The following is a 23,311-nucleotide window of genomic DNA, read 5'->3' on the forward strand; positions in this document are numbered from 1 at the left end:
GGTGGTAGCGAAAGCGAAGCCCATGTGGCAGCTCTCAGCGAGCCTTTTCCTTGGGATTTGCCACAAGTTTTCCTTCTGCTACTCTTCAGCAGACTTTAGGCCTACCAAGATAGTCTTACGCAGTGGGTGTTCATTAAACTTAAATAAAAGCAGGCCGAGTGTCCTGCTGGCAGCAGTGAAACTTTCAAAAACTGAAGATACAACTTGCCATACTATTAAAATGTGTGATTAAACTGCATTCTTGGAAGCCATTTAATAAACGAATATTAGGTACATTTGAAATCCATGCTTGTAAAACTACTCAATGCTTAAGTCAGATTTGTATGAAGTTTTTCTTCTCTTTTTGTAAGAAGTGTTTTTTGTCTTTCTTCAGCCAAAAGGATAGTAATGCAATTGCATACGAAGACAACCATATATATGGAATCTTAAACTGTCTCTAAAACGCAAATTTTTGTGTTCTGTGCATGTTGCATGTTAATATCCATATATAGTAACTTACTTCAAATCTATTCTAGCAATATTCTGCAGGTATTGAGTTGCTGGATGTGCTGCAAGTTGCGTTCTCTGCCATTTAGGTTCTTCAGCAAATAGTTAACTGTCATATGAAGGATCGTGCTAACCATGAGCTGGCTTTTGTTCATGTTCCTGAACGTTTTTGAACCAAAATGCAGCCTACCATGTACTACACAAGTATTACATTGGAATAAAATCCAAATACGTGTCCCTCTAAAAGCACCAGATGTCATTGAATCGTTGTGTAAGAATTCCTTGAAATGTAGCCTCACTGATCTTTCACAGACCATGTGTGATAAAAAGCAAGTTAAACCCCTAAATCTGCAAGCATTTGTACGTGTATGTAGTTTTATTCAAGTGCATGGTTCTGTTTTTACATAGTGTTTTTGAAATGAAATATGTATTCTCTTGCAGGCTTCTGGTCTGAATTTGTTAGCTGTTGGAGCAATTGTGTTATCAGTTAATATTTAATATCAGTTAATGTTTCAGATGTCTTTTTCGCTGTGCAGGTAAAATCATACGGCAGTGAATTACCTTCTTGCAGGTGGCCAGGGACACCCAAGTATTTTTATAATTTAAGTCTATTGTCCTTGGATGACCTTATATTTTTATCTTTAATTGGCCTGAAATGTGTATGTTGAGCTGATGAGACTAGTTTTCAGTAGATGGATCGCTATACCTTATCAGAAAAGAAGGACCTTCATTCAGTAATTGATATTTCTAATTAATGGAAGGGTTAAATATCTAGACCTGTGTACATCATACCCTATTAAGCAAGGCTTTCCACTGACAAGAGGAAAGGACTTGGGTGTATGATTCTTGATTTGTCCAGGCCTTGTTATTTTTCTTTGACCTTAGCTAAGTCATGAATTCTTCTGTGCTTTATTTCTTCTTTCACTTAAGCTTTTTTCAAGTTCTGTTGCCTGCACTTAAAATGCTGTGAGAACTGGAGTTGAGATGTGCGAACTGCAGGTGTTTCAGGGTTCCCAGTCTCTTTGGTTTTACTTTCTTTACTGTGAAGGCAAACGATAGAGAATGATACCACTGGTGTCCAACGTGGAGTTTCCAGCTTCTCATATAAACTCCGACTGATGATATGTCCTGGGGTGTTTGCACATCCCTGTCCCCAACTTACAGAGGAAATAGATGTTTCACAAGGACTTAAAAAAAAAAAAAAAACAGACTCTTTAAGTAAGCTACTGGAAAGCAGTAGGAAGACTTCGCTTGCCTTTTGAAACAGTCTTTGTGCTGTGTGTATGTGGTGTTTCCTAGAAGTGGTGATGAAAATAGGTATTTTTAACTACACGGCTATGGAATGACACTGAAAATAATGCTCAGTGCTTCATCTTTCAGTATCAACACGTTCATAAAGCTGCTGTTGGTAGATAATGCTTTCCTTGCAGGTTTCTCTTTGTAATTCCAGGGAATTTTGTATTGTAACCATTCCATACGTTCTGTGAGTATTTTAGATTAACCTCAGTACAAATGAACTACTTTTTACAATAGCTATCCAACTTTTGTGTCTGAGAAAGGAATAAAAGAATAATAATGAAGGTTAACCGCAGTAACTCATTGTGAAGTGAGAGCTTAACAGAGTTGAAGGGAAATGTCATCCTGTTGCTCTGTTGGAAAAGTGCTTTTCAGAAGTAAGATTCACGCCTTTTTCGTGTTCTGATATATGTAATGGGAAGGAAAAATGCTTCAGCTTGTTGACGAGTCAGCGTAGCATGCAATCAGTTTAACAGACACAGTAGGGCCTAGTGTAGTGTCTTTCATTGCCTGCTTAGTAGATATAAATGCCAGAATGAGGGAATGATTAAATAAAATGATTGGATTCTATTGGGAGCTTCGGAGTGAAAAGGTCTTGCAGGGGAGAAAGCAAGCTTCTTATTACATACCTTGCACTCGGGAATTTTGAAATACTGAAATGGGATGTTCTGGAACGCTTTGGGGTAGGTATCTGTAGTGTTACTCTAATTTTATTTATTTTTTGATTTTGGAGGTCTAACATGGTCTTCATGTGTGGCACCTACGGCTGTATACCGTAGTAGTGTGTAAGACCAAGAATAGCGCGTGAGTTTCGTGGCTCTGTCTGGTTACCAGATCATGGGAACTTCTTTTAAAGTTCTTGGTATGACGTTTTATGAAATGAACGTGATAATTTCCACTTCTCTCATTTCCATTTCCTTTTTTTTCCAGTTCTGTGTTTTGGTATGTGGTAGATGAGAGATGCTTTGTGAAGGGGTGGTTTTAAATTGTGTGTATTAAGGATGGTTCAACACCAGAAATCCCCACAGGGGCAGTAAGGAATCAAGGGAGCCTTCAATAGGAAGAAGTTACACGCTTGAATCATGTTAAATACTACAAGGTAAATCCAGCAGACAGAGCTACTTGCTGCCTTCTCATGACTGAGCAAGCAGCTACCACATGTGCTTAGCTGGCTTTTGCTGAGAGCATGTTCCTTTTTCCTCTGAGTAGCAGAGCTCATTGGTGTCACGACTTGCAGACAGTGCTCTGGTGAAATGAGCATCAAATAAACGTGTGAGGTGAGATACACATGTATCACATGTATTCAGTGGACCTCAAGCTTAGTTTACATACACGTTACAGCTGTGGAAGAGGTGGTAGAACGAGCTTGCAAAAACTTGAGGTCAGAATGACTTCCACACCTGCTGAGTTCTTAAAAAAGAACTGAAAGTGTTACAGAGCAGTTTGCTGATTCAGCTTGGCCTTACAGTTCCTGGCCTTACATTAAGATGAAAGTTTTTTTTTTTTATATAGAAATGTAACAGCTGCGTGGTCACCTAGTGCTGTTACAGCCTAGATTTTAAAAAAACGAGTCACATAAACTATTCAGAATCGGAATGGAGGAGAAATAGTAAATCTGTATTCAGCTCATTGGAAAAAAATTATAGCCTTTATTTAAATGTGTGCTGTTTTGAATAATCGTGTTAATAACCTAGGGTTTCAGTTCAGCAGCATATTTAGTAAATATTTTAGTACCGTTCTGTTGGGCATTTTTGGTGAAGAGCTCCTTAGAGTACCGTGTCTGTTACAGTACGGTCAGTTCTTAATGTCCTACAAGAATGCAGGGAGGTCTTTTCACCTGAGATGAAACCTGTTTGTTAGTGGCATGCTGGCTTTCTGTAAGACGTGAGTAACTCTTTTATTAAAGAATGTAACTGCCTTTCATGGGTATTATTGGAGGGGAAAAAAGTACCTTGGTGTACCATAATTAACTGTCGTTAGCTCTGTATGCCACAAGACCGTCTCTTTAATGTGAACTTAAACTTGATGCACATTTCAGTTTGAGGCTGGCATGACACTTCTACTGATCAAACTGCTGTAGCACATGCTAGCAAAGCAACTCTGCTAGGAAAACCTGCGAGGAAATATGAGCAAAGATTGTATGTTCTGGAATACGGACTGATACTAACAGACAGTGGTGCAATGTTTGTGGTCTGATAGAATACATTCCTCAGCTAGTGAGGCTGCATAGCAGAAATTGCTCTTGGGAAAAGTCCCTGAATTCTTTGGCTCTTAGACAACAAAGTCATACCAGTGACACGGCATGTTTGAAGAGTTGCAAGGGAGAAGGACTAGAAATGACTTTTTTATGTTGACTTACATGTTGGGAAATAGACTTTCGGACAGAACCGTTTTTTTAATTGTCTCTGTAATTCTTAGTTTCGTATTTCTAGAGGTGAAGAGTATTTATAACCAAGGGGCAGAAGACCAGGTTTTACTTATGTCAAAACTTGAGTCACAGAACTAGTTTCTGTTCTCACACACTTCAGAGTATGTAATAGAAGCCCTTGCAAAATCCTGATTTTGATCCTTGAATTGTGCAGGCCTGGAAGTGCTCTGTAGGTTAACGCTGTTTACCAGTGGCTTCCGTGGAAGTGGCCTCAGTGCATTTATTTCTGAAGACTGGGGTATGCAAATGCCCGCAGAATCCTTGGTGTTCAGATTCAGTTTGCTGGTACATATTCAGTGAATCTTCATTTGTGAAGTATTTTGGCTAATCACGTCCACCAAAAGCCAGTGTTTGTATAGAATATATACCTAAAATAGGTGTGCTTTTCTGGTGGTGTTTTTTTAGCAGTGGTGTCAATGAACGGGAAGAACATGATGTCCCGAGGGTCAGCCATCTTTGGACAGCAAAAATACTAATGATTAAAATAGCCAAAATGATGTGTGTTCAGTATTTTTAATGCCATAGATACAAAATTGGCACCTACGTGATTCTCGTATTAAGTGCAGTTGTTTTATCTGAGTGCCAAGAAAAGATTGGATGTTCTTTTCAATAGTAACGCAAAACAAGGGAGCACGTGGCCAGTTCTGTAGTACCCAGGGTTTTATTTGACCATGCAGTAGAGCCATGCCTTCATGTAGCAGGCCTTCCTCCTCACGTGGCAGCTTCTCTGGAAGCGTGTTCCTTGTGGAGGGATGGGAAAGGGGGTTGGGGAGAGTTTGGAGTTCCTTGATATTTTCTATAGAACGCTTGGTAGTGTTTATGGGGCTCTGTGTGAACTGAATTATAAACCGAAAGTGGTATTGAGGGCAAAGTACAAGTTCCTTCAAATGCTACCTTGTATGAAAATCACAAGCTATTTCTAGCCTGGATCCGTGCTTTGAACCACTGAAGGTGATGGAGAAGCTCATCTCTATGATGGGTTGGTGTAGGATGCTTCAAATACTCGTAAGGATGATACTGCTAAGATCTTAGAAAACCAAGACAATGTATAGATGTTTTGGTCCTGTAATTTTAAACTTTATAATAGTTCACGGAATCCAGTGAAAATGTTAATTCCATGTACTAATATAATTGACGTTTTTAGGAGCTTGCTACAATCACAGTCTGTCCTGATTTTTTATGTAGGAAAGATTTTTTTGTGATTAACTCTATTAAAATTTCAATGTGTGGCAGTTTGGCTATATGTTGCTGTCTGTTTTTGTTGCTTCTTTCTTTTAGAACACTTAACATGTTTTTATTCAGTTTGTTTTGTTATTCCCATCAGTTTCTTCATAGTTCTTAAGCAGCTCATTGTATTTTTATATTTTTAATTCAAGTATCATCTACAGCAGCTTTACTTACAAGATTAGTTATTGTTTATCATGAAAAAGGAAAAAAAATCACTTTCAATATTCTAGGATTAAATACTTCTTAATGCATTTCATGTTTGGAAATTATGAGTAACTTTTGGTTTTAAAAAGGTAGTTGGGTATTGTACTCATGATGGAATGATACCAACTTGCATTTTAAGTCTCTTTTATGCAGACTGTTAATATAACCAACCATTGACACTAATGTTAGGCATATCATTGAATACTGTGCTGAATTAGGGTCTGCTGTCATTAGGCGTGTGTTGAAGAAGTGTGTGTTAATGCTGCTTAAGAAAAAGGAACTGAGGAGTCCTGGAGATGTAGTAGAAATTAATATCAACAAGTAAATTTTATTTAAAATGTTTTCAACTGTCAAATGGTCAAATATAGTTTTTTTTTAATTTGAAAGTATATTTTCTTCTTCAGGGAAATCAGAGGGGCATAGCTCAGGAAGATGCATGCTTGTATTGCAGTGGCACTTAGTCCCAGTTCATCCCAACACCCTCCAAACATAAGCATTTGGCGCGGACCAGATGCAAGCATTGCTTCTGTGAGTTTTCTGTAGCCTGTAGGTTTGTAGTGCACAGGATGAGTATGTACAACACTTCAATATATGTTGGGGAGATTCTTCAGTCAAGTTTATTCCTCATTTGAAATCGGGTAAGATAGGCAACAAGCTATACTGATAAAATTTTAGCACAAATGCTGGAACAAATACCAAGTTCCAGGTTGTGCCTTTTGTGCTTCTTTATACTAGAACATTTTGGAGACGTTTTTTGGAGCTTGGAGGTAAAAACCTGGTGTGAAAGGAGAGAGCTGGGCAGTGTTAAATGCTTAGAAGGAGTGTTGTTGACATTTCATAATGTCAATGAGCTCTTAATCCTTCAGAAAGCTAGTTGGATAGTCTCTTTATGATGGGTGTTTGCTCTGATGTAAAAGAATGTCTCCGACTCCACTTTTTTTGATGAATGAAAACTGTCATGGTTTTCAAAGGACTTATTTGCTTCATTTAGGAAACAATAAGGTGATTAATATGTAGGTAAGAGATGCTTTCCTAATAACAAGTGGAGATATTTAGGTCTATGCAGTTGTCCTTGATAGACATGCTGCAAAGAGCATATGAAACAATTTTGGCATCTTAGTGAGGATAAAACAGATGTGTGTTGTGGCAATTAGGATAAGAGGCTTGGAAGAACGAGGTTAGGAAGGCTCTGCAGGTCCTCTGCTCCAGTCCCCTGAAGCAAAGTTGGTTTCAGAGTTAGATGAGGTAGGTGGGGACCTTCTCCAGTGGAGTTGGGAATATTTGAAGGGCCAGCCCCACTGCCTGCCTGGGCAGGCTGTTCCAGTACTTGACCCTTGTTGGTGCAAGGGAATTTTGCCTTGTGTAAACCAGGAATTTCCCTTGCTGCAGCTCATAGCCATTGACTCTTGACCTTGAAGAAAATGATGATGTTTTCAAACTAGAAAAAGCACATCGAGTTTTTGAGAGTTAAAATTTTCTTCTCGGAAGTTCATTAAGCGTCTCGAGTTTTTGGTGTCAAGGGATGCTGTGTGCATGGTAAATGTCAGCTTCCTCAGGTTGAAAATATGATGTAGTATTTAGTACATCAGTGACATTGCTCCTTATTGTAAAACAAATCGTGTTTTGCCTTTGTTTGGAAGTGAATTCTCGCAAATCTTCAGATGTTACTCTGAAACTGCATTTAGGTCTCCATACTGTTAGCTTGCTGTTGTGTAGTTAGGCTAGCAGTTGCTGTAGTAAAGAATTAATGGTCACTTTAAGCCATTTTGATCAGAAGGGTGAACTATAACTTGAATATGCTTGGTTAAGGCTGGGCATAATTTTAAACCACAGGTTGCCATCTGTTGCTTTGATTATTACCTAATGAATTGTTTAACAATTATTTGTTTACATAGTAGCTTGCTTGAGGTCATTGTAAAATTGCTGTGCTTGCTTTTTGTCTGGCTACTCAGATATTCTTTAAGGTATTCACTTGTTTAGTGACTGTAAAAGGCTGATTCCCGAAGCCTGTTAAATGATTTCTTCAACTCTACCCAAAATGATAGGGTTTTGCCTCCACCATGCTGTCTGTCTTCAGAGTACAGTGAGCATGAAATTTTGGAATGGTTTAGTTTATCTACTGTGAAACTGAATTGCTGCTATTCTGACTGCATTACAATGTTATAAAGAGATGGTAATAGCAAACAGGAGTACTCTAGAACTTGATGGACTATGACTAAGCTATACTAATTTCTTAACTTTTTTGTCCTCTACAGGCTCATAAGTCAGTGAACTTTGTTTCAACTTTGCTTCAGATCACCATGTCCGAGCAACTGGATTTACCAGTGAGGCAGGCAGGCAAGTTTTCAAATCCTTTAATTGTTTTCACTTTAATGGTGCATGCACACAGGTGCATATTCAGATACTGTATCACAACTCAGTTATTAGAGAATTCTAATGTTTTTTATCTCAAACACGGGAAAATTGGGAGTCGTCAGAGTTAGCCATCAGAAACTGCATCTGGAACCGTGCACTAAATAAGGAAGAGAGAAAGAAAAGTGGCTAACTCTTTGGTGGTTGCTCCCCTTTGTCTCTAGTGAATAATGGCCTTTGGGAAACCAGACTAGTTCATGATGATGGTACACTTGGCCCAAGGAGGTTATTTTACATTGTACTAATAAAGCTAATGTTTCTGAACGTTATAATTGGAAGAAAACACATTGTCATTTGGAAGTGCTGATTTGAGTGAGCAATCAGTAAAATTGGATCTTGAATATTGGCAGGTCCAAACATCACCTTACAGCTACTATGATTACTTGGTAAGAGGTTTCTAAAACAATACCTCAGTGGTTTCTGACAGTTCAGGAGATGTGACCTCGATCACTTAGGTGAACCTTCCAGGTAGTAGATTATCTGAAGTTGTAGTGTAAGCGTAACTTGAATTTTTCTTATTTTGCAAGGACAATGCTTAGATGTGTCAAAAATGTTACTGTTTAACATGTATAATGTGAAAAAGGAGAACGTTTGAAAACAACCTCTTGAAATTCAGCCTTAGTTTAAGCTAATTTAAAAAAAAAAAAAAAGGTTGTAGGGAGTGGAGAAAACACATGCAACACGTGTCTTGGAAACAGTGCATGTTTTGCAAAGCAGCTAATGATATGATTAAAACCCCCTGAGGACAGGCTGAGTTTTGCATCACTTCAGTGTTGTTATAGCATGTATCTACAGATGGTTTCAGACCTTTGCAGACCCTTTCAAAAACAGTTTGGCTTCTGAGTGTTCAGAAGGTGCATGTGAAGTTTGAGAAATCACTTTATGGATTTGTACGTAGAATTATATTAATGTTAACTTTGATGTTAGTTTGTAATTTGATGTTACATTTTGTATTTTGTAAGTCTTTCAAGTGCTTTATTCTGTATTCTGCCATATAAGCAGTTTAGATGTGGTTGTCACATGGCAAAAGCAGGTGTTTGTGCCAGTAGCCCAACTGCTACGAAGTGGTGTGGCCCAGAAACTTGGTAGAAAGGAACTCTGGTTTTCTTTAACATTCAGTCCTGTATCACAGACTTGATTAAATTTTTTGCCTACAAAATACAAGGGTTGCTTTAGATAGTCGTTAGTATTAATTTTCTCAGTTTTAATGAAAATTGTTAGAAAAAGACTAAAAAGGATTTTTCAGCATTGTAGTGCTAAAATGTAACACGAGCTCTTTTATATGTAATATGAAAGCAGCATACTTGGTGTTTTCATATGGAAACACGTCCTTTACATTACTATAAATACATTAAAATAAATGGGTGAAGGAATATCAACACAGAAAACTGATAGGTTAATCACAGCATTGTAGGGGTTAGAAGGGACCTCAAGAGATTATTGGGTCCAGCAGGCTTCCTAGAGCAGGCTGCCCAGGTAGGCGTCCAGACAGGCCTTGAATATCTCGGGAGAAGGAGACCCCATAACCTCCCTGGGCAGCCTGTCCCAGTGCTCCGTCACCCTCACCGTGAAGAAGTTCTTTCGCATGTTGGTGCGGAACTGCCTGGGCTCCATTGTGTGGCCATTGCCCCTTGTCCTGTCCCCACAGACCACTGAAAAGAGGTTGGCCACATCCCTCTGTCTCCCACACTTCAGATATTTGTAAACACTGATAAAATCTTAATTTGCACATTTTTTTTTAATTTTGCATGTATATTGATCCTAGTAGTCAGATATGATCAGTGTATTATTAGTAATTTGTTTTGTTCTAAATTGGAATTATCTCTGCAAAATGTGTTTTGTACTTGGAATGGCTATGAGCTGATTTCTCTCTTGTATGATAGGAGTTATCTACTTGAAAAATATGATAACCCAGTATTGGCCAGATCGTGAAACTGCACCAGGAGAGATTCCACCTTACTCCATCCCAGAAGAAGATAGACACTGTATTCGTGAAAATATTGTAGAAGCCATTATTCACTCTCCTGAGCTGATTAGGTATGCTGTTTTAACCTGGTTTTGGATTCTGTTTTCTGACTGCATTTTTGCACAACTAAGGTAATCTGGATGTTAAGCATTGTTGTTTTATGCTGCTGCGTACTTAAGCGTAGGATTCCTGTAGATGGAAAGACAATTTTCAACTTGTGCCGCACATGGAAATTTACTGATAGAGTCCTTCGCAAAAAGCCAGACCTCATCATTTCATTTATAAAGTTCATCAAATGAACAGCATTAAATGGGAAGTACAGAACATAAACTTGGTATTAAAAAAAATAAACCACCAAAAACACAAGCTTGAAATAAGTCGAAATTCAGGCAACATTAGATGCTTCAACACCACAAGAATATTATTATAGTAATTTATTTAATCATTCTATACTTTGTTTCCAGAGTACAACTTACTACTTGCATTCATCATATTATCAAGCATGACTATCCTAGTCGTTGGACTGCAGTTGTGGAGAAAATCGGGTTTTATCTTCAGTCTGACAACAGTGCTTGTTGGCTTGGCATTCTTCTCTGTCTTTATCAACTTGTGAAAAACTATGAGTAAGTTTTTTCTACCATATAAATCAGCAGAATGAATACACGTGTGTCTCTTGTGTACTGTATGTATAATTTAACAGTGTAAAATTGCATGTGGGATTGAGCACAGGTGATAGAACGTTTAATCAATATTAGTTTAATGATACAAACATCATAAATTTAGTTTAGTCAATACTCCTGGAGTATTGGTATGCAGATGTTGCCTCATATCTTGACCACTACGAAAGTACAGAAAAACTGCCTCCATCAGAGGTTAGATCTAGATGACAAAAAAAGGGGCCATCTCTAAAGCCTTAGTTTGGTGGTAGTTCTGTTTGGATTGATGTGTTATAGCAATGTAAGCTGCATAGCAATAAGAAAGTCTGCTCCAAGTCATAACTTTGCTACAAATGATTACTTAATTTCAAAGAGTATAAGACTTAATTGATTAATTTGTACTCTAGGTATGAGTGAAAGTTAACATACAAAGATGTCCAAGTGTGTAATCTTTAATGTTAGGAAACATAAGATGTAGTCAGCTTTGGTTTGCTTCTCTTCTAAATTTTGAGTATTTTTAGCTCTGTGTCTGTTATGCTCAGATCTTTAAAACTGAGGTTGCCCTTTGAGAACATGTGCAGAGCTTAGCTGCTGCTGTCGGCTTGTGGAAGGCTCATTGGAGTGGCAGAGAGCAATTCTAGAATCATGGAAAAGTAGTAGTGTAACAGGAGGAATCAACGAATGAATCTCGAAAGCAGTCTTGTAATGCTTTTGTTTTAGATACTTTAAGATATTGGGTAGAAGAATTCCACTATTAATTTCATGAATGGTATGTGAGATAGAATAAAACAGGTGAAAAATGATTCCTCAAAGAAATTCTTTTTAATAGAAATGCTGTAAAGACTGTTGTAATTCAGCATTGGAGGTTTTTCTGTGGGTGAGTTGCAAGTCCTGCTAGCAAAAGAAAGGAAACTGATTTGTCAATTTCAAAAATTAAACATTTAAAATGAATTATGCAGCAGGGACCTGTGAGATAAACGTGCAATGTTGACTGGTGGTGTATTTTGATTATAGTAATTCTTGGTTAAGGAAGGATTTTGATGTGAGTATAGTCATTGCATGATTAACTGAGGTAATAGTTGTGTTAATAATGTTAGCTGATCAAAAACATTAGTTGAAGCCAGCAACTGTTTGTAATTATTTGGCTTTCTAGTGAAGTCAACAATGGTCAGCTTCACCAATCATGTAGAAATACACACATTTTATTGTATTACATGCAATGGGAGTGTAGGCAGGTCTCTAAAATTTGTTAAATGTCCTGTTCCAGCTTTTGGGGAGAAATTCTGCATAATGTTATGACTTCAGTCAAGTTGTTACTGTTTGAATTGTAGGAATCTTTAGCAATTGATGCTTATTTTTTTTCTTAGTGTAGAAGCTAAATATTTTTAGACTTTTACAATTTTTTTCCCTATCCAAATCCAGCTATTGAGTTCATGTGGCTGCTCTTTGCATAATCATTTTTCCTGTCTTTTTCAGTTGTATCTTTTGGGGAAATCTGAAACTGAGCTTTCCTGAGCAACATTAAGTCTTTGTATTTAGGTTTCTATTTCAGAAAATATGTAGAAAATATATTATTTGAACAGGATTTTGGAGCTCAGTGTTCTGTAGTAGTTTTTACAGAACATGCCATCTGGCAGTAGACTGAGTAGACTTTATATTATATTTCTACAAGTTGGCACTGTTAAGAGACTGAGCATTGATTAATGTTTAATAATAATGCGAAGTCTAACAAAAATCTCCCCCCTCCCCCCCCCCAAAAAAAAAATCTCCCACAAGAGCCCAAGAAGAGCACTATAGTGTTAATTGCTTAAAAAAACAAGCTGTACATTCTTCAAGTGATTCTTTGTTCTTGTTATCACTACTATGGACTAGACACTGTTCTGCTGTGATAACTATTTATTCAATCTGGACTTTGTTGTTAATAAATGAAGAGTTGGGGGTAGGATTTAAAAATGTGGCTTCATTTCCATTCAGAAATTTTGATTTTTGTTCAGAAAGGCAATGAAGCCCTCCTTTCAGCATGGGCCTGGGAAGATTTGGGGCCCAATTTCAGAGACTGTTGAAAGTGAAGCCTGTGAGTCCACCACGTGCCCTTGAAGCCTACATTCAGATTGTTAAATTTGGGCAAATTAATATGCAAGATATGGGAAAGAGACCTTGCAATGTACTTTGATAAGTGAAATAATCCATCTTCTGTAATTTTTTTTGATAAATGTGAAACCTGATAGATGCCTTTCTGGGATTTTACTGACTAGCCCAAGATCAGTCATTCTTGGCAATAAATGTTTCTTCTGTTTGTACTTTCTGTAGTACTGTGTTTGTCACTATAGTAATGTTGTGGCAGAACATGAGGTAGTATTCCAAGTGAGTAAGTTGGCTGGAGTGCATTACTAGTGGGAGACTAATACAGCTGTATAGTGCAGTAATGAACTCTTAGCAGTTTTCAGACTTGCCTTTTAATTTCAATGTTGTCTGGCTGTACTTTACTCCAAATTCTGTAACAAGAAAGGGCTTATTTTTTCATCATGTGTTTTAACCTACTTGTGTCTCTGGGGAAGGGTGGGCATTTAAAATTCCATACTACCTGGAAGACCAATAAAGCTAATTTTGTTCTTATCTAAAGGTACAAGAAACCAGAGGAGCGTAGTCCTTTGATAGCTGCAATGCAACATTTTCTGCCAGTTTTGAAGGATAGTTTCATTCAGCTTCTGAGTGATCCATCTGATCAGTCTGTCCTCATCCAGAAACAAATCTTCAAAATATTTTATGCCCTTGTCCAGGTAAAAAATAAATACGATGTATTCTTGATTGGTAATTTAAAGCTTTGTTTGACTCTAAAATAGTAAATGACAGGAATATTAACAATATTAGATTAAATTTGAATCATTTGCAACTACTGTTCAGTTGTGACATGAATCACAGGGTTTTGGTATCATTAATTGTGCTGTAAAACAAGAAATTACATATATATTTTTAAAGCTATACTTTTTCCTGGTCTGACATTAGATTGAACTTACGCATCCTATCCTACTCTAAGCAAGTGTTTGCTACATAACTGATTAAAAATAAGTTTCCTAATGACAGGTTGTAGAGGGCAGCCTATTCAAAATTACAAGTGTAAATGCAATTTGTGAGGAAACTCTTAATATGCTGCTAATTGCTCCAGAAATTAGTGTAACATCCATTTAAGTAGTGTCTTAGCATCGTATAAGCAGAACTTAAATAAAGGCCTCTAGGACCTTTGAGAATACGGAATATAGTCTAGATTGTGTTGAGGTCTTTATCCTGTTATTTCTGAGTTCTTTAATGATAAGTAAGTGTAGACAAAGATTTGAAAGAGCTAAAAATCAAACTGAAAGTAACATTTTCAAAATGCTTTATAATAAATTTATTTTTGCCTTTGCTTTATTTAAGTACACGTTACCTTTGGAGTTGATAAATCAGCAAAACCTGACTGAATGGATAGAAATCTTGAAGACTGTTGTGGATAGGGATGTACCAGCTGTAAGTGGCTTTTGGCTATTATTTCTTTAAGCTTAAATATTTTACTTCTATTATTTTTTAAAAATGAAAACTAATTTCTGTGTTTTTTCTCAATAGGTGCCAAGAAAATATTTTTTCAGCTAAATAGGGTATTTTAAACAAACTAGAAAAGTTTTGAAAATATATAGCTTCTTTGGGAGTTCTGTTTTAAAACTATAGCATAAATTATTTTGGCTTCTTTCAATAATTTACCATTTATAGAATGTATTTAAGGGAGTTATTTTTAGGTATGCTGTACTTTATGCTTCTGTTAACCTAGAAGTATGATGTGCGAATGGAAGGGTAAAAGAAAAAATGTGCTATAGATATGTCCAAAATGCATACCGTTTCAACTGATTGTAAATAATTGGTAATTTTTTTCCCCTAAAGGAAACACTTCAAGTTGATGAAGATGATAGACCTGAGTTGCCTTGGTGGAAGTGCAAGAAGTGGGCTTTGCATATCTTAGCTAGACTTTTTGAGAGGTAATTTCTCATTCATTATTTTTACTTTAAAGAGAACAACCTAATAGTTAAGTCAATAACAGTGCTGCACACTTCAGTTTTGCACCTTTGCTTCAAATTCTAGGTATGGAAGCCCTGGTAATGTTTCCAAGGAGTACAATGAGTTTGCTGAAGTGTTCCTGAAGGCATTTGCTGTTGGTGTTCAACAAGTAAGTAATGCTGAATGTGGGAAGTATTAGGATATGTTTAGAGTTTGTGATTTCTTCCTTATTGTTTTCTTGGAATAAGTTCATAAAACTTTCAAGAGTTTTTATAAAATTCATGCACTTGTATTAGCTCAAAAATCTGTTTACTTGAAGGTGATTATATTGTAAATATGCGTAGACTATATACAAAAAAACCTCAGGGAACCGATTGTTTTCTTCTAAGCCTCTCTTTTAATGAGGAGAACTGTTTTTAGTTCAGCTTCCTAATTATTTCTTAAATTATTTTAATTCCAAATGCAATTATAATGATTTACAGGACTTAAATATCAAGAATAAAAATGAGGGAAGTGTTTCTAAAGTATGTGTTTTCTGTAGGTCGTCTAAGCATTGAAAGGGAAGAGAACATTGCCACATGTGTTAGGAAATATGTCCCCACATACTATTGAGAGAACTGGAGTCTGTCACTTTGAGATGCTCATACCTGTGGATGGCATCCTACTAAATGCTTAGTTATTGCAGGTCCTTTAAGACCTTACTGGTTGATTTGTACTTTGCAGATAAAGCTAAGTTCCGACAAAAGACTGCACGTGGAAAAAAATCTTCGAAAAGATCCATTTGAACAGTTTATACATCTATATATATATATAGATATATTAAAATACACACGCACACACACCTACCTGTATATATTATATATATTAATTTGCCTTTGAATCAAATATAATCCTTACTGTTACTGCATGTAGGTAACACCAGAAAGTTAAGTCTTCAAAGAAAAATTGCTGAAGAGCAGGATTTTAAAATGCTTTCAGCCTTCTCCCTTATACAATAATACACCTTGTATGAAAATACAGATTATTTTAAGGTGATATCCTCTGTTTCTACGCAGAAAACAATCTTGGATGTATTGTCAAGAAATAGAATCTTTCAAATAATTTTTTAAAGATTTTTAAATAGGATATATTTCATTAAAAGTAATAATGAAATTGGAGATTGAAACACTGAAGAATGCAGTTTATGACCTGATATTATGCTTGAGTTGTCTTTACTTTCCCAAGTACATGCACCCTATTACTGAAGGATGAATAGATGTGTGTCATGGGGTTATGGATTGCTCAAGTGTAAACTTAAAACATAATGCTGATAGTAACTTCATAATTACTGATTATTTATCTAGCTTATCTTTTTCATGCATGTCACTCCCCCCAAAAACAAAACAAAAAAACAAACAACAAAACACAATAACAACAGCATTAGTTCTGGATAAACTTTTTTCAAGTCAGCCAAAACAGGCTTGACTCACCTTGCTGGAATACCTTGATTCTTAAGCCTTGTGTTAGTGTTTTGCTCAAGACAGTTCTGGTTTTGAAATACCCAATGAACCAGAACTAAACACTGGTTGAACACTACTGCCTGGTTGTTCCTTAGCCCCATTGCAGAATTTGTTCTTTGCCTCCACCCCACGTTTTCCTTTTTCTCCCTCCAACTCTTAAATTTTTGCTTATCCTTTCATTTCATTTCTTTCTTTATTGTATTTGAATAATAGGAGGTAATTGCTTAGATATTGTGAAGTGAGAAACCTTATATGCTTGTCCAGGCACACTTTAAGTAGCGTGGCTGCAAAGACCACTTGTTAAGCCTCAGCTCTGTGCTCGTTTTCGAAGACTAGTCCCATTCCTCCAACTAAATCTTGATGAAGTTAGGCTTTTTGTGAGCCATTATGTTGCAATGGAGAATCTCATCTGAAAACAAACAACAAAAAACAACAAGAAAACCCCCAACAGCAAACAAACAAAAACTTCAAATCCTTCTAAAATTCAAAGATGGCAGCAAATGGAGCTTCCTGCATAAGCTTTTTGACAAATAATATTGTATTGCTATATGTGAAGTTCTAGTTCACCAGATTTCTTTTGCCTACAATAAAGAACCTTCCCCAGTTTATGTATTTTTTAATCTTCACTGAGCTGCTGCCATGATATATGTTAAGCCATGGAGCCCATCTGCATGGGCTATAAAAGTTCAGTGTATCATAAGCTGATGGTCATATTTTATTCCGCTTGTGTTGAATTTTATAACAGAGGGCAATCTGTAGAACGTTATGTTCTCTGGAAATCCCCAAGAACTTCTTCATCATTAGTTTCCCAGTTACTTCTGGAAAATAACATTTAAAGCATAAAATCAGGGAAGTAAAATTATATCACTGGGTTGTTTGAGAGTTTAATCACTTTTGATACTGGTTTCTCAGATTTTTTTTAATTATTAACACTCTGCTTAATTGTTCTAATTTGAAGAAGCATCTTAGTCTTGCTATGTACTGATGGTTTACTGTTTTTGGCATTCCAAGCAATCATTGTCCCTTTCAGGTATTGTTTGCAGAGAATCATATTCTCTTTTTAGTTAATACACAAGAGACACAAGTATTTCTGTCGTGTTTATTTTTTGATGTTTCTTGAAATAGTCTCAAGTCTCAGAGCATTTAGTCTTTTAATTTCTTATCCTAAGTCGGTATCTAATGCCACTGAGGTCTTGTACTGAGGTGAGAGTTACAGCTGGTAATTTTTTAAGTCCAAGAGGCTCTTAGGATCCCACTCTGCTCTGCACTGTTGTGGCTTCACCTGGAGTAGTGTGTACAGTTTTGGGCACCACATTATAAGAAGGACATAAAGCTATTAGAGAGCATCTTTAGAGGGCTACAAAAGTGTTGAAGTGTCTAGAGGGCAAGATGAATGTCTGAAGTCTCTTGGTCTCCTTAGCGTAGAGGAGATTGAGGGGAGACCTCATGGCCTGCAGCTTCCTTGTGAGGGGAGCAGAGGGGCAGGCTCTTGATATCTGCTCTCTGGTGACAGCACTTTGGGTTGGATTTTGGGGGATTGTTAGGTAGGATTGTGTGGGATAGTGTAATTCTTTGGGCTAAAATGGTATGAGCTATTAATGAGATCTGATTTTTCTAGGTGTTGCTGAAGGTGTTGTATCAATACAAGGAAAAACAGTACATGGCTCCTAGAGTTCTGCAGCAAACACTGAATTACATCAATCAAGGAGTGTCACATGCTGTCACCTGGAAGAATTTGAAACCTCATATTCAAGTAAACCATTTTCTGGGTTTAATACTTAACATGGCTCAGTAATACAGTCTGGTGTTTTTGTCATTGCTAGAAATAAAGTTTTGGGAAACTGCTATAAATTGCTGGTGGAAAAAGTTTAAGCCTGATTAGTGAAGGTTATCTTGATGCATGAATAGAGCTAGCTAATGTTTTTTTTTTTTTTTGCTATGAGTCTTTTGTGCTTTAAATGAAAGATTACACAGTGGGAAGAGCAACATAACAAATTTGGCAATGATGACAACTACTGTATTTATGATAATGAATCATCTCTACATACCATTATCCAGTGTAAACCATTTTTTAAGGCAGTACATAAAATTCCCAATGCCCGAATAATTTTATAATGTTATGTTGTATCAGAACTGAGGAGGGAAAAATCTAATTTGTTAAATATAGGGCAATATAGAGATTGATTCAATAATGGTAACTCTTTTTCAACTTTTTACTTAATTGCAGGGGATTATCCAAGATGTTATTTTTCCACTGATGTGCTATACAGATGCTGATGAAGAGCTTTGGCAAGAAGATCCATATGAATATATTCGCATGAAATTTGGTGAGAATTTGAAGTCTTCTCACATTTAAATCTGTCTTCATGTGAAGATGGTATTTTTATGGCTTTTTTGTGAAAACAGTTGACTATAAAAATACAAATAAATGGTGGGGGTAGGATGATGTTTGTGTTATCCAAGTGGTGTAACTTCATGTAGTTAACTTCCGGGTATGCTTTTGTAAGTGACAGATACCATATGATGTTTCAACTGGTACAATTGTTTCTGCATTTGAAAAATAGGTAACTGACATTTACAACGTTTTTCTTGGATAGATCAAACAGTACAGGTCTAGCTTAAAATAATTACGTAAGTTTAATGTTATTACAAATTTGTTTATAACAGTTAATATTTCAGACCCTGATGTTTCTATCACCTCAATTAATTTCAAAAGTGTCATAGTTCAGAACAGATTTACCATAGAGATAAATGAAATAGTATGAAGTAAGTCTAGCATTCCAGACTTGTCTAATTTTGCCTCTTGTAGTTTGTTACTTTTGTTCTTGGGGTTCGCTATAAGCCTGTGTAGCACTTTGAGGCTGAGGAAGAAAGAGTGGACTTCAAATTTCCTGAATAAACTGCCCAGGGAAGTGATGGAGTCAATCTCCATGGGGGTGCTTAAGGAAAGGTTGAACATGGTTTAGTGGGTGACATTGGCAGGGTGATGGCTGGACCAGATGATCTTGAAGGTCTTCTCCAACCCTGATGATTCAATGATTCCTCTAAGATTTGTTTGTTCAGAACAACTAATCTTTATGGTTTTGGAGGCTTCTTGTTCCTCAGGTGAGGCAGCCCTGTAAACAATACGTGTATTATACTTGGCTGTGATAATCCTCTTCTACAGAGAAGTAAGAAACGATGCATTTTTAACTCAACCAATTACATGTTCTTGGAGGTGCAACAAAGAACATATGTGTCAAAATTCGAACACTGTTTGCTTCTGTAGTTACAAAAGATTCCTTGTAGAAATAAGGAAGACGTCCAATTTCAAATTAGATATGCAGGTCCACTGATCATGGATAAGGTGAAACGTACATTTATGGGGAATCACCAGCCTGCTGTTACTGTTGTGTGGTCTTGAAACGTGTAGTAAGAAAGCATGAAGCACCCGAAAAAATGTGGAAAATTCTTGCTCTTTTGTTCTATAGGAAACCATTAGATTACATTAAGCTTAGTATTTATATAAGGACCAAAATTTATAGCTGTTATGTTTACTTAACAGATGTATTTGAAGACTTCATTTCTCCCACAACTGCTGCTCAGACATTATTGTTTACATCCTGTAGTAAAAGGAAAGAGGTAGGTTATTCAAGGATTTTATTAAACACAATGCTACCTAGACTTAGTTTATAGGCTTGATTTGCTGAAAGAATTACTGATAAATTTTACTTTTCTGCTGTCATATTGCAGTACATCAAAATTTATCCTCTCATATTTATTTTGCGCTGGTCTACTTGTGATTTTTGTATTTGCCAATTCCCCTAAAAGCCACATATCAAGAATGATGTATGTTATAATAGATCTATAAAACATTACCCAAATTCCAGAATTGAAGTACATTATTAGAAGTTTACATAACTTGAGTATTTCAGAGCACTGAGAATAGTACCTGCCATGACTGGTTGAAGTACTTTGACTAACTGAAATACTTTGACTAACTTCTAGGTTTTGCAGAAGACAATGGGCTTTTGTTATCAGATCCTTACAGAGCCAAATGCTGACCCTCGTAAGAAAGATGGTGCTTTACATATGATTGGTTCTTTGGCTGAAATTCTCCTAAAAGTAAGTATATTAAATACATTTTTTTTTCTCGTTCTTTTCCCTTCTTTCACATCTGAGAAGAAGTGAGAATAGCTGTTTGAGTTCTCAAGTTTTGGAATCACTGCCAGGATTTTTAAAATTGTTGAACTTAATTGCTTTGTTTTTGAACTGTTGTCAGCATAATTGCGCAAGTTGTATTAGGCTATGTTCAAGTTCAGATTACTTGTTTTAAGTTGTCTTAAATTCTCTGCTTCTTGTAAGTTGCTACACCATTTACTACTACTTAACTACATTCCCTTTTCATGGAATTAGGAACAAAAAATCCATCCATTGAGTGGCTGATAATTTAGTAAGGTCTTTTCTGGGTATGGAAGATCTGGAAATAAAATGAAATTAGTGAACTTTCTCAATTAGAATGGCAGGAAGTAAGAGGCAGGTCATGTATTTTTATTTGGACCATGACTCTCAAAAGTTTTCTTTGACTACTTTTGCTTTTGCTATTACAGTAATGTGTTGCCAAGCAAAAGGTTTCTCTAGGAGTCCAAGAATGACAGGGGAAAAAAAACTCAAAATATTTGACTGAAAATCAAAAGTCTGTTCCACATAGGAACGTGTAGAAAATAAGTTTAATTCACGTTTTTTTTTTGTCAATAGCTTTAATGAAGGGGGAGGTGAAAAGTGTTAGGGTTTTGTTAAGCTGTTCCTGCTTTTATACATGCCATTTTTATTGGATTAGAAATACGTTATTATGGAAAATTTTGAACTGATGAAAGTTTTTGTTAATATTCCAACAGAAGAAGATATATAAAGATCAAATGGAATATATGCTGCAGAATCACGTGTTCCCTCTCTTTAGCAGTGAGCTGGGTTACATGAGAGCACGGGTAAGGAAGTATAAGATTTATTGTTTAGATGTACTTTGTACCAACTGAAGAGTTTAGGAATATTCTTTAAATTATTTTTACGTCTAACAAATCCGCTTCTTTGTGTGCATGTAATAAAATGGATTCTTATTCAGTGATTAGTATCAGTCTTTATACGTGATTATAAACAGCTTTTGTGTAATTTTAAAATGGCTGCAGAATTGTGTGCATAGTTTCCCATCTGTGTCTGGTGGTGTAGTCTATTTGTGTTTTGCATTTAGACTACACTGCTCACACAAAACCTGTGGCCAAAGATGAACTTGAGATCATAGTACTGGTCTAGTGATGTCTGAAAGACAAGCTTCCCACTGGCCAGCCTCCATACTCTCAAACATATTCATCCTAAAAGTTTTACACTTCAGTAGTATATTCAGTGTTAGTTGTACTTCACATTTAATAATTTGTATAGGTTACTGGTATCAGTTGATAATCCTGTTTGTAGTTTCATAACGCTGGATTTGATACCTCTTTTCAGGCTTGTTGGGTTCTCCATTATTTTTGCGAGGTCAAATTTAAGAGTGACCAGAATCTCCAGACAGCCTTAGAACTCACAAGACGGTGTCTGATAGATGATAGGGAAATGCCTGTGAAAGTGGAAGCTGCAATAGCACTTCAAGTTCTGATCAGTAATCAAGAAAAAGGTAACCCTTTTTTCTTAAAACTATGTAAAACTTATTGAACATATTTTTTCTTTGAAAGATAATGTTTTCTTTAGAAGATGCATACCACTTCATTGCTTTAATGGGATAAGCATTAAATTTACTATGTTCACGGAGACATCTGTTCTTCCCTGATGTTAATTTGCTTGCAAGTGTGACTTGTAATCGCTTTCTATATTTTTTTTTTCTAGCTGGCAGGAATTTCTGTAAAAAATACCACATTTCCAACCCTCTGAGTATAATTAATCTGTGACTTCATGATGCAACACATTCAGTTTAGTAGTTCTTAATGATTGAGTCAGAGATATGATCATATTGCCACTGTATGTGTTGCAACATGAAAGAACGTATGGTAAAATTGTCACATATATAAAAAATTAATCTTTGTTTTGGCAGGCCTTACACTGCTTAATATTCCTGAAGCTGTCGTAAAAGTCGCTAAAACAAATTCTATATCAAATACTTTGACTAATTTGACAGAAATGCTTACGTACCCCTTTCTGTTCAAGTAAAACATGCATTGAGGAGTACTTTTGTGTTCCATAGATAAAGAGTGGAACTATGACCTTCATAGTTCAGTTGTGATCCTCTTGGTATGCATTTTTACTGTGCGTGTGTGTGTGGGGGGAGTAAGTTCTAAATGTTAATTTTGTTCTAATGATTTTTATCGTTCATGTTTTTGGCACGTTGATGCCAAAATGCTAAATATTACAAGTATGTATTGACATACTAATACTATAGTTCTGTAAGAATTATGTCATTTCAGGCATTAATTTCCACTTATTTTACAGCTAAAGAATATATTACTCCATTCATTAGACCTGTAATGCAAGCTTTACTTCATATTATAAGAGAGACTGAAAATGATGATCTTACCAATGTGATTCAGAAGATGATCTGTGAATATAGTGAAGAAGTTACTCCGATTGCAGTAGAAATGACACAGCATTTGGTAAGACCTTCTGGTGATTTTGAAAGTTGTTTAATATGTGGGAGAGTGGTATTTAAAATGAAGGTAGTTGATTATCAGTCAATAACTACTCTTATTCCAGTAATTTTCTTCTATGTTGATAATGTTCTTCTCAAAAGTGGCTTCATAACGTGAACTAAATGGAGGTTTTTAAGAATGATTCTCTGTTTTAGAAATTTTTATCCACATTTACTCCCGATAGTGTTAATGAATTTTGGTAACATATTTTGGGTAGTTTCTGCAGTGTAACTTGATTTTCTTTTTTAAAATGGGAAATTAAAGAGTAGGGCTTTAAATATAAATTTTTAATTACATTTGTGAAAATAATGCTATGTTGTATGTAATGTAAATGCAAAGTTGAATCTGTGGGTAGCATATTTGCAGGAGAGGACTAGGGAGAATCTCCATCCTTTACTGGATGCAGGGGGAAACTTAGTTACAAGAGATGAGGAAAAGGCAGAGGTGCTTAATGCCTT

The 23,311-nt window shown here is 36.2% G+C and overlaps 1 protein-coding gene and 1 non-coding gene across 2 annotated transcripts in view; both read left to right on the forward strand.

The window, feature by feature from the left end:
* The window catches only part of IPO7 (importin 7), a 36,676-nt gene that overhangs the window by 770 nt on the left and 12,595 nt on the right, over positions 1–23,311 (forward strand). The window contains exons 2-15 of the mRNA XM_068685284.1: positions 7,897–7,978; positions 9,937–10,090; positions 10,484–10,642; positions 13,299–13,455; positions 14,090–14,179; positions 14,588–14,682; positions 14,786–14,870; positions 17,819–17,953; positions 18,428–18,527; positions 19,745–19,821; positions 20,188–20,304; positions 21,078–21,167; positions 21,682–21,847; positions 22,657–22,817. Coding sequence (XP_068541385.1) covers positions 7,897–7,978; positions 9,937–10,090; positions 10,484–10,642; positions 13,299–13,455; positions 14,090–14,179; positions 14,588–14,682; positions 14,786–14,870; positions 17,819–17,953; positions 18,428–18,527; positions 19,745–19,821; positions 20,188–20,304; positions 21,078–21,167; positions 21,682–21,847; positions 22,657–22,817 — 1,668 coding nt within the window. The remainder of the gene's footprint in view (positions 1–7,896; positions 7,979–9,936; positions 10,091–10,483; positions 10,643–13,298; positions 13,456–14,089; positions 14,180–14,587; positions 14,683–14,785; positions 14,871–17,818; positions 17,954–18,427; positions 18,528–19,744; positions 19,822–20,187; positions 20,305–21,077; positions 21,168–21,681; positions 21,848–22,656; positions 22,818–23,311) is intronic.
* Positions 21,362–21,543, forward strand: LOC137858200 (small nucleolar RNA SNORA23). Its single transcript, XR_011097570.1, has one exon. It is a non-coding gene; the product is annotated as a small nucleolar RNA SNORA23 (small nucleolar RNA).

The sequence above is a fragment of the Anas acuta genome, chromosome 5 (assembly GCF_963932015.1).
Source record: "Anas acuta chromosome 5, bAnaAcu1.1, whole genome shotgun sequence".
NCBI lineage: Eukaryota > Metazoa > Chordata > Aves > Anseriformes > Anatidae > Anas > Anas acuta.